General features: G+C 43.0%; 1 protein-coding gene across 6 annotated transcripts in view; it reads right to left on the reverse strand.

The window, feature by feature from the left end:
- The window catches only part of GALNT9 (polypeptide N-acetylgalactosaminyltransferase 9), a 132,322-nt gene extending 127,967 nt beyond the window's left edge, over positions 1-4,355 (reverse strand). For 5 of the 6 annotated variants that reach the window (XR_008434039.1, XR_008434041.1, XM_053959536.1 and 2 more), the window contains exon 1: positions 4,115-4,355. Coding sequence is in view for 3 of the 6 variants with exons in the window: in XM_053959536.1 (XP_053815511.1) it covers positions 4,115-4,355 (241 nt within the window). In the remaining 3 variants the exon portion in view is untranslated. The remainder of the gene's footprint in view (positions 1-4,114) is intronic. The other variant, XM_053959537.1, reaches the window with a different exon arrangement.
- Positions 4,356-11,412: the final 7,057 nt, after the last annotated feature.

Raw genomic sequence — 11,412 nt, forward strand, 5'->3', positions numbered from 1 at the left:
GCCTGTTCCCAACCCTTACTTTCAAACGTGGAAATTTGGACCCATTTTCAACCAGTCCAGAGCTTATGAAGAATAAACTGCCCTTTAAAAAATACTACTGTAACTTTTACCTATGCAGATTGCCAGGCTGAATTTTAAATGCAATCACTTGGCTTCCAGTGCACTCTAGAAATCAGGAGTCTCAGTCAGCAGGAATCAGTACTCTGCACCCAGGACCTGCTATTTCCATCATTTTAAGCCTCTGTGCTGCAATTATGTGAATTGTCCACTTTTTCCCCCAGCATCCTCCATGAAATGCATATGTAATGTAAACCCCATTTATCACACTGGAAATTGCTATTGCATTTAATCTTCCCAAAGAGACCAAAATCAAATTATGATGTGTAACGAATGATAACCTGTCAAATTCAAGGGAATACTCCCAACTTATCTCTCCACATCTAAAATAGAACAGGTCAAAGGGGTCTAGTGTAGAAGACATGGGCAGGAAGACATGATGTGAGAATACATAATGAGAAGATGAAAGCTCTCTAAATCTTTGCAGATTGAATGAAATCTAATTACATGCTGTATTGATTGTTGTGTATTACTGGAAAGAGACAGTGAAAAGGGAAAAAAGCAATTAGACTGAAATTGTAGTCTGACCTTCAATTGCTTTTGGCATGAAAGGTTATGCTCTACTTGGGGCATCAAAAATTCTTTATCCTCTATGTTGAATCATTAGCTACAGACTTGGATGCAAAAGTGATTAGGGGAAAAATTCAGTCAATTAAATAATTTTTAAATTTTTTCTCTTTAGAAAAAAAGTAAAGGCAAAGGAAGAAAATATGAAGGTGTTATCATTATGGCATTTAATGAATTGCAACCAAGTCTAGCTGGTATGAGTTCTGTATTGAATGACAATAAAATATATCCATCAATAGCAATACCACAGCAAAAAAAAAAAAAATATAGATTGCTCAACTAGGTCTCTAATAACTCTGTTTTTCAAAATAAACATTGTACCCAAGGTCAAACATCAGGAGGTAATACAAAGTCTCACCAAGAAAATTCCACTGACACATTTCATTGCTTTCCTTTCCCTTTACATGCTCCATTCATTTACTTCCACCAAACCCAGCAGCAGCTGAGGGAAAAGAAAGCTTTCAGAAATACTATTTTCCCCAAGTTGATAAAAAACCAGAGCACGAGCCAAATGAAAACTACTGTTTGGGTGAATGTCTGCATGACTCTGCAGGGAATCATGGCAATTCTCATTCATCCTATTCTAAAAACTCGTGTTCTGCCAAAGACAATGGCAAGGACCAGCTTTCTCCTGACTTTCATGCATGGTCCTCTGCGTTCTGCACGTACCTCCACAGGCACTGCACTCACTGATTTCATTCAGACTGAAAAGTTAATGAGTTCTCAAGTCATCAGTTTTGGGTTGCCTCTTTATACATTTGTAATGTTACTGCCTGTGTTTCTTTTCCTTGCAGAAGGTACACACTTCTAAATAACATTTCCTTGATTGTATGTAAACAAATATGTGTGACAGAAACAAAATTCTGTGCAGCTGCAGGGCTGGTCTCTCACAGAGTGGCTTTTTATTGCACTGGATCATCAACAGAGTCACTAGAAAATCCAGATAGGTTTTACGAGTTCAGGTCTCATCTGAATAGAAGAGAAAAATAAAAGAACACTGAGATATTACCAAAAAAATACTTAATAGGTAGCTCTAAATTTGCTGATCTCAAAGATCTCAAAGGGACCGAGAGCAGAAAACTCAAATACTGGGCTGACCTGCTGCAATGATAGCACTGAGCTGGACTCAGCTTCCTGGTGCTTTGAGAGGTTCTGGGTATGCAAGGAACTCGTATTCCTCCTGAATAAAATCTGTTTACCCGTGTCTGTCTCTCCACCTAGAGGAGACCTCGACCCACCTTATGAAAAAGTGACATCCAAGACAGCCTCAGTTGGCTCTCCAAGCTTGTGATCAGGCAGCATGTACAGGACAGGGGCTGAGAACACTCAACACTGAGGGGAAGCTGCAGAGCTCCAGAGCACCCAGAGTGTTTGTGTCACACCAGCCCTGCTGTGTGACACAGCACAGCCCTGTCAGACAGGCTGCCCTGGATCCCAGGGCTACCTGAGCAGCAACTGATGCCCCTTAATGACACAAATAATGAGTCATGGTATTACAAACTGAGCAGCAGCGAGCAAAACCCAAATACAGATGCTTGGTCCTGATTTCACTTACAGCAATGCAACTCTGATGATTTCAGTGGAGCACCTCCTAATTTCTTAGGACTTTTTCTTCTTGTTGAAACATGATGGAGGAAAAAAGTATTTTTTTTATAATGATGATGAAAGAATTAATCTATGTTTATGTACCACTGTGTAATAATAAGAAACTCAACAATTACATCAGAGAAAAATAAATGGGAAATAACAGCACAGCTTGAAAAACTTTCTGTATTTTCCTGTGTAAGAACTTCCAGGAAAAGAAGACTGCCTGCAGTGTTTGATATGACCTGAAGAAATAACGCAACACTAAGTTCAAGTAATTTCACCATGAAGATCCATATCCAATAAATGGAATTAAAGAAGATGAAGAAAACAGTTCCCAAAAAAGAGGCATGCTTCACAGACAACTTCCAGTCATTGCGTGCACGGTAAGGACTCCTGCTGATTCTCCAGGGATGAACACAGCACAGGGAAATCCTTCCCAAAGTCTCCCCTATAAAGAGCATCATGAACAAATCTATTTGGACCAAAACCCCCCATTCATAGAGCTGTAATGGATATATCTTGCAGAGCAATCTGATTTAGTTTGGGAACTTTGTGGCTTGGTGGAATTAACGAGAATGATTTTCCTCTTAAATCCTACATTCTTCAAAACTGTTCCAAAATATGGTTAGAAAACACAGCTGTGGACACTTTCCCTCTAATTCTTGAATGTGTGGGTTTGGGACTAACATCCCACTCCATGTTGCCCCTCTCTCTGCCCTGTTTATCCAGAGGAGAGCGTGAGGGGATGCCTTTTCCCTAACACTTGCGGGCACAAACTGCACATTTCCATAACAGCCTAACTTACTCAGATTTATACATTCATTCACAAAGTAGTAACAGGAAACATACTTTATGCTAACCCTCCTATTTGTCTGCATTTTGAGGCTACAGTAGCCTTCCTTAAATCAATGTTACAAGTAAGATTTCCACAAGCAGTCTAGAAGCACACATTAAACATATTTATACTAAAAATTTTATTTGCTGCAAAACACTGTTACATTTATATTATAATCTTATGCAAAAGTTCACTCCTTCAGCCTTTTCTTGTCCAATACACTGCTGTATTTAATCACATACTTATTTCTTTCATGTCTCACACTTAGAACTTTACAAATCTATGCAAATACAAATGCAGTCATTTTGAAGAATTAGTTTCTATATGAAATGTTATCTGTCCTATAACAACTTTGACAGCTTAGCCTGTTTTAACTACCATGGAAGGGTTCTTTGCTTACCTACCAATATTTTTCAAGGCTGGTGAATTAGAATGGTAAGTCATAAAAAGAACTGGTGGATGCTTCCCTTCCTCATCAATGACTATAACAAATTTAAATTGCAAAATCATTAGGGAAACATATGGGTGCTATGTTTAAACAGACCATTAATAGTGCACAATGTAAGAGCTCAGCAGAATGTTTTTAAAGTAGTTCTGAAACCAAGTATTTGACTGCCTGCTATAATCTAACACTGTATTTGCTATACAAACAACTTCCTATGCAGAGTTAATATATCCAGGCAAACTGTAAAACCTGGTACAGTTTGTAGGGACTTCCTCTGATCCTGAAACCCCTGAACTGCAGTCTCCTGAACTTTGCACCTATTGAGGAAGTCCTGACTTTGGACCGAGAGTTGGCAGAGAGGCAGGGTGGTGGTGGGAGGCTCGACAAACCCCTCCAGCAAAACCCTGCACCACTTCTTGCCCTCGGTTTTCAGCACTTCAGCACTGGGGTCGCTGCGATCGGTGCCTGGGCTCCCCTCCCCAGCGCGGGGACACTTCGGGGGCTCTTGCCCATCCTGCAGCACCCTCCCGGGGCACAGGCATTCCCCTCCCCGCCCCTCGTACCATTGAGCTGGTTGTAGACCACTTCCTCCAGGTGGTCCAGGCGCTGCAGGATGGACTCCCTGTCGGCCAGGCTGCCCACCTTGGCGCCGCGGCTCCTGGCCCGGCGGTCCGCGCTCCGGACGATCTGCACCAGCTCCTGGGAGCGGTCCTGGATCCTGCAGTAGACGGAGAAGAGGATGATGCCCACGAAGACCAAGATGTTCACCGTCAACAAAGTTTTGATTTTCCGTGCCACCGCCATGGGAGCCGCGGGCGCGGTGGCGGGGGGCGCATCCAGGCGCGGCGAGCGGCGGCCCCGCGGCCACCCGGCGAGGGGCGCGCCCGGGGCGCGGAGCGGAGCCGGGGGGAGCGGAGCGGAAGGCAGCGGAGCCAGGGGGAGCGGAGCTAACGGGAGCGGAGCCGAGGAGAGCGGAGCTGTCCTTCAGCACCGCCGCGCCGCTCCCCGCCCCGCGCCCGCCGTCGCCCCGCGGGGCCCGCGCCGCGGCGGGCAGGGCGGCATGGAGCGGGGCCGAGCGCTGCTGCTCCCCGAGCCGCCGCTGAGCCTCCTCCTCCTCTTCCTCCTCCTCCGGCGGCTCCCGCTCGCCCGCCCTCGCTCGCTGTCCGCCGCCCCAAACGCAGAGCGCCGGTGCGGAGTGACGTGCTCCGGGGGATCTCATCTACATGCACACGGCAGAGCCGCGCCGCCCGCCCCGCCTCGCCCGCCCCGCGTCCGCGCCCTGCGGAGCGGCCCCGCCACCGCCGCGGGAGCCATCTCATCGCCGCTGCCCACCTGGGGAGCGCTCGTCCTGCCCGAGCAGCGCCGCGGGCACCTCCTGAGGGTGGCAGGACGAAGGTGTCCTTGGCTGCGGTGCAGCCCCGCAGGGGAGGTGATGCCCCACCCGTCGCAGCGGTGGAGAAGAGATGAAACAAGTTCGCACGCTCCCAGCAAGAGAGGGAGCTGGCAACGCGCTCAGCTCCGTGGGTTTCCCAGCAGCCCGAGTACAGCACTGGCTTGGGATCCTGCATGGAAATGACATGGTTAGGACCACATCCACAGGCTAGAGAAGTTCTTGCCAAGCATCCATAGAAATATAGACTCATAAAATAGTTTAGGTTGGCAGAAATGTTTAAAAGCCCATCTGCTCTGACCCCCTGCAATGCGCAGGGACATCTTCAACTAGATCAGGTTGTTCAGAGCCCTGTCTGAGCTGACCTCAAATATTTCCAGGGATGGGGCATCCACCACGTCTCTGGGAAACTTATGACAGCATTTTACCACCCTCATCAGAAGATATTTATTCTTTACATCTAGTCTAAATTGATAATTTCTCAGGTCATAACCATTAACTCTTTAATCTCAATACCTATGGGCATTAAATACACCCTTTCAACAGCTTCTCCATTCATGTTCACAGCGATCCTCCTTTTATACAAAAAGATATATCCATCTCACTTAGAGGGTTGCATGCCCTAGGATATGTCCTGGTGCTGGGAATTTTTCTCCTTTCATCCTTCCTTCTTGGTTTCAGGAGCTGCCAACTCAAAATCTAGCAAAAGTTACAACCTCCCTGAGTTCATTCAATCTTGACAAGTCCTGCTCAGGGTTTCCTGAGATATAAATTCTCCACTGCTGGTTCTGCTTCTGACCCTCCTGCTGCTCATCTTCTGCAAGGCCCCTGAGGGTGCAGTTTCTTTGAGAAGATGTGTTTCTTTCCTAGAGGAATTCTCCCTTTGGCTTTTGAGGATCACCGGTGTTGAGTAGAAAAGACCTAAATGGGAGTTTCACCATCATGTAATCTTATCCCTGGATTCTTAAACACAAATAATGCCTAGATGCAGGATCAGATCTTTCACTCAAGCTGTAGCAAAACTCTCTTAGTCACTCAGCAGAAGCAGCTCAGAATCTGAAATTTTCCAGTGCTTTGATTATTTCTGTAGTATTCTTATTGCAACTTACTCACAGCATTACATTTTCCTAGCATATAACAATTTGGTTTAAGAAAATATTGAACTAATGCTCAAGTGCAGCTTATTTGATGGCTCCACAGCATTTAATATATTATAGCAACACCTGCTGGTCTTGATATGGTTAAGAATCTGTTGCATTCCTATTTCCATTATAAACTCCAAGTTCACAAGCTGGCCACGAGAATTCAGATTGGATTCTGACACGACTTTATAGTTTGTCCCAAGGCTTGTAAAACACTTTCAACTTTCTCAGAGAATTTACCAAGTTTTGATGAGGATTTTTTGCACCACTGCAGTTTTAAACTGTTTTTCACGGACATGATTTCATCCATGACTGGCTTAGCTAAAGGAAACCACTTTTTGACCTAAGTAAATTTCTTAAATGGTCAGCTTAAAATATTCTTCTGTACACACCACAGACTATGTTCACATGGCTGAAACCTCACCCAATATCACTCAAATAATAGCTAGCTCGTGTAGCTCGCTGTTCCTTCAGACAACTCAAAGCAAGTTGCAAAAAAGATACTAGAGCTGACTGAAGGACAGCAGAGGTGTTTCTGGACAAATTTCATGATCAAATGATATTTTTTTTTCCTCGGAACCAAACAAAAAAGGCACTCTAATATTTTCACACAAACAGCACTTGAGCTGAAGCCGCTGTTTCCTTCCCAAAAGGGACAAGTTCCAATTTTAATTCCCACAGAAAATACTTATGTTGCCAAAAGAAAATTTGATCAAAATCAATATATATAACAGCTGGATTTCAGTGAAAATGCTTTACCTGAAACCACAGGAGTCAGCTCTGATTGCTGATCCATCCTGCAAACGAAGATCATGGGAAGGCATTGGTAGCTGTTCAATCAATGGCGCAAGCCAGAGGCAATGCTGGGATTCCATTCCAAACCAAAGATCCAGTTCCTCTCACTGATTTTCACTCCTATTCATCTCCACAGGGTTCCTCTTTCCATTCATCATTGCAGATGGATCAGGAAGATGCTGTAAAGGCACACCAAGACACCGTGCATTCAAATGGCAGCCCACAGGTGATCACACTCCACATCCCTGTGCTCCCACTGTCCTCAGCCAAAGGGAACACCTGGATGAAGGACAGCTGGCTGCAGATGTGCTGTCAAACAGCCAGAGGTAAGGACTGAAAAGCCAGTCAGCCCTCTGAAATATCCATCTGCCACAGGCATCTCCCTGAAAGCAGCAAAGATGGTTTATTGCCTTGGGGCACTTCTGAGCTGCTACTGGGCTGTCAAATAGCTTAGGCTGTGATGATAACAGCAGCATGAAAAACCAAACCTTGCTGTTGTCTGGGCTCTCCTTGCAGCTCTGCTTGGTCTTGTGCAACGTTGACCTTACAACAATTATATTTGCTTCCATTAACTCTCAGTTACTGCAGAATGCTCCATCTTGGCATGAAGAGGAAAACTTCAGCTGCTTCTGCATTTATAATCCTGTTCTACTTAGCTACTGAGCTATGAGACAGAAAATTTCACTTAAAACAACAGGGAACTAAAATATTTTGAAAAGAACTTTAGTAAAGCATCAGTCTTACAGCCATTACATACACAGCCTATCATGCAGCTCCTCAAGGCACCAGACTCCAAGTCAGCCTGACCCAGTTCATTTGGAGCTACAAACCTCAACCAATACACAATTTTTTTTTTTTTTTTTAGCCAGCTACTGAAATCTGTAGATTGTACAACAACTGAGTATGATCAACATATCCACCATCATCTGGACAGTTCTCAAGCTGAGTTTTCCCAAAAAGTGCTCAGAAAAATGTATTAAAAGAGACCATGTGGAAGTGCCATCCCTACAGCAGAACCCTTGGAGGCACCATGCCTCACCCAGGTGTGGTGAGTACATGCTCAGATAACCAGTGAGTTTTAATTTTCTATGACGTGTTTTATGTTGAGTTTCATTTTAAATGAGATGAAGGAACTGGCTGATGAAACAAAAAAAGTAAGATTTTACTTTTGAGAAAAGGCAAGAAGAGGCTGATTAAAAAGTTGCTTGAAAGTTTTTTTGAATTTTAAAAAGCCTAGGTTGAAAAAAAAATACTGAATTCAAGTTAATAACCATAAAATCATTCCCAACCACTCTTCCAAAAGGACAAGATTGATTTACCATTGCTAAAGAGACATACCTTTCTGATCATCCTACTGCATGATACGAGACATTTGCAGGAATGAATAATGTGTAGAAGGGAAGACTTTGATGTTTCAAGTATTTGAACACTAGCTTTAAAGAAAGAAAAAGACACCACAGACAAAATATTATGCCAGTGATGATCTGCAACTGCAGATTCCAGCTGTAGTTACTCACACACAGACATCACCTACCATTTCCCCAGTGAAACCCCAACTGCATTTGCTAGGACTTTGCTTAGAGTTTTAACATAGCCTAATATTTTCTACTTCATTTTCTATTTTTCTACTTATTTAGAAGAAAACAGCAGCAAAAGCAGCCAGCAGAGTCTCAGCTCTGAACACCCAGACACACAGAGCTGAGGCCCTCACCCTGTTGCAAAGAGGCACTGCAGCCCCTCAGAGATGCCTTAAAATCTGAACACACATTTCAGAAATTATATATATATATATATATGCGTGTGTGTATATATCCTTTTAATTCTGGCTGTAATTAATCACTTAATAAGTCAATAAGATTACACAAAAGTTTCATAAATGGAATTTGGGATGCTTCCTCTGAAACTGCAGCTATTCCCACTTGCACATGGGACAGTTCTTCTAATGTACAGCTCATGCTGTGCTCCACCACCTGTGGCTGTGACACAAATATGCACTTCTTTTATATTCTCCCTGTTGCATTAAAGCTACAGGTTGATCCTGCAGAGTGAATTTATAATAGACAGCACAATTGCCAGCAGATCTGCTGCTTTCAAGCCTGTGAGATTGTGCTGATGACCACCCTGTAGTAAAAGCATACAGATAAAACTCAACAATTATCCAAACATGCACTAGAACCCCTAATAAACCTGTCATTGTAAAACCAGAATATAAATAATGCCAAGACTGAAATATTCAACCCACATACTTGCATTTTACAAAGCTCTAATTTATAAACATTACAGCTCTCAGCAATTTTAATAAGAATTGAGTGGAGCTACCTTTTTAAAATCCAGCTGCATAGTCCTCCATCCATTTCCTGTTATTATCTCCTACTGTAATTCCTGAATAGGTGCTTGTTTGCTAAGAGAGGATTATCACCATTCACCATGATCAAAAATTTCTTGAAGGCACTTAGATTTACCCATGCAACAAGAGAAAAAGCTTCCTTGAGGACCTTGTCTCCCCCAAGTGACAGAGAGGCTCAGCCCACCTGCACCTCAAAAAAGGGAAGGTGGCTGGGACCTGCCGTCTGGGATTCCAAGTTGCAGACTGATGTTTTTGATCATCCCCATAACTTACTGCAAGGAATTTCAGAGTTGCTGTGATAAGATAGAGACTCACACTGGAAATAAATCAGGGAAGGTTTCAAGGACGGCTTCTATGTTTATGAGAGTTGCAATAAAGAAAATAAATGTGCAAGAGATATATAAATGTAATTTAATATCCAGCTATTACAGATATAGAAATTACCTCATTATACTCCTTGAAATCCATCTTTACTTATTCCTGATGCCAGAAAACTTACAAAGCCCTAAACAATGTCTAGGCTGTTAGCATGCTGAGACTTCTACTTTTCACACTGTCCAACATTATCTTCTGGTTCTGCATGTTCCTTTTTCTGCTGCTCTCATGCACTGCACAGACTTTAAAACAGAGACTGCTTTTTTGATAGGGCTGTTTTTAAAAAAAGGATTAATGAATGATGCTCCTGATTCCAAGAGAAAATCAATTTTCAGCTCTGTCTGTGACATCTGTGGATTGTGATCCTCAGCTCCTCCTTGGAATCCATTTGTCTCATTTCCACTTCTACTCTTAAACAGCCAACCTTATGGTGGCACGATTTCCTGTCAGGTCTTTTATTAGTCTTTGATCAGATATTATTTTAGGAAACCTGTCCAGCTCAGGTTTCCTATTCCAGCATGTTTTTAACACAGCACTGCTGGCTTTGGGGAGAAGCCTGTTCTCAGAGCCACGAGGAGTGTAAGAGCTCTTCACTGGCACTAAAAAAGGAAGCATGGAAGGATGGAAGGATGGAAAGATGGAAGGATGGAAGGATGGAAGGATGGAAGGATGGAAGGGTGTTGCTCCCTGTCCAATGCAGCTGAAAGCTGGTGAAAAAGCTGAACATTATCCCTGGCTTAGAATAGTTAAAAATATTTTGTTACTGGAACTGCACTGACTCCAGTAGGGCACATTAATCTTTGGCCATCATCGTAGCAGTCCCAGTTCTGCCAGGAGGAACAGGTTTGTGGGATTGTGCAGGTATTTGTCCAGGCTGATCCTCTGGTAGGAAAAGAAGCTCATACAATATTCATTACTGACTCGTCTCTGTCTTGATGCACATTATTAAGAGCTGCCTGGCCCTCCAGCAACATCTTCACAACAAAATTAAGAAACACAGCCAGCCATCATGTCAAAGTCCTAAGAGATTAAATATTCTAAGTGCAGCAGCACCAGGGTAAATTAGTATTGTTACCTCCTGACCCCCAGAGCTGCACCCAATGCTGGCTTTAAACAATAAAAATAATGAGATTTTTAGATTCCATTTATTTTGAAACAACAACTGGCAGCTTGAGAGAAGAAAACATGTTTTGGCAAATAAAGTTGACATTGACATTTTTAGTAAAGAATAGCTTTATGGTGCCTTGTCACTGGGCAAATCTGAAGAATCACTGCTGCCTCTGATGTATGATGTTTTTCACAGGGACAGTGTATGTATGAGTAATAAAGAACATTTAGTACAGTTTGTATCTGCCTTTAACAGAGATGTTCAGAATATTTAAATAGAAACCAAAACATTTCTAGCAGTGAAGTCTTCAATGTATTTTTAAAATATTTCATCTTAAAGAAAAGGAAAAGTTAAAGGCTGATGCATAATAGAATTCTATCCTAAAACTATTCCAGTGAGAAGCCTTGACAGATGGAAGTAGGATGACAAAACCACACTCATTTAGTTGGGTTGGATTCCCTAATGTTCCCAGTAAAGGGCAAGGTGCAATTTAACAGTTTTGGAGAGAGTTTTTGGGGGGCTTTTTTTTTTTTTTTTTTAATACACTTGAAAATGAGCCAGTCAGTAGGAAAAGAACATTTAAGACTATATTGGACTATGCAAATGCTTTCAGAACTGTTCTGTCTTTTCCTGCTCCAGACCACACAGCTTCCCTAGCTTTCAACTTCTCCATCTGAAAACGGGGGACAGCTTGCCACAAGGGA

The sequence above is a fragment of the Vidua chalybeata genome, chromosome 18 (genome assembly GCF_026979565.1).
Source record: "Vidua chalybeata isolate OUT-0048 chromosome 18, bVidCha1 merged haplotype, whole genome shotgun sequence".
Classification (NCBI taxonomy): domain Eukaryota; kingdom Metazoa; phylum Chordata; class Aves; order Passeriformes; family Viduidae; genus Vidua; species Vidua chalybeata.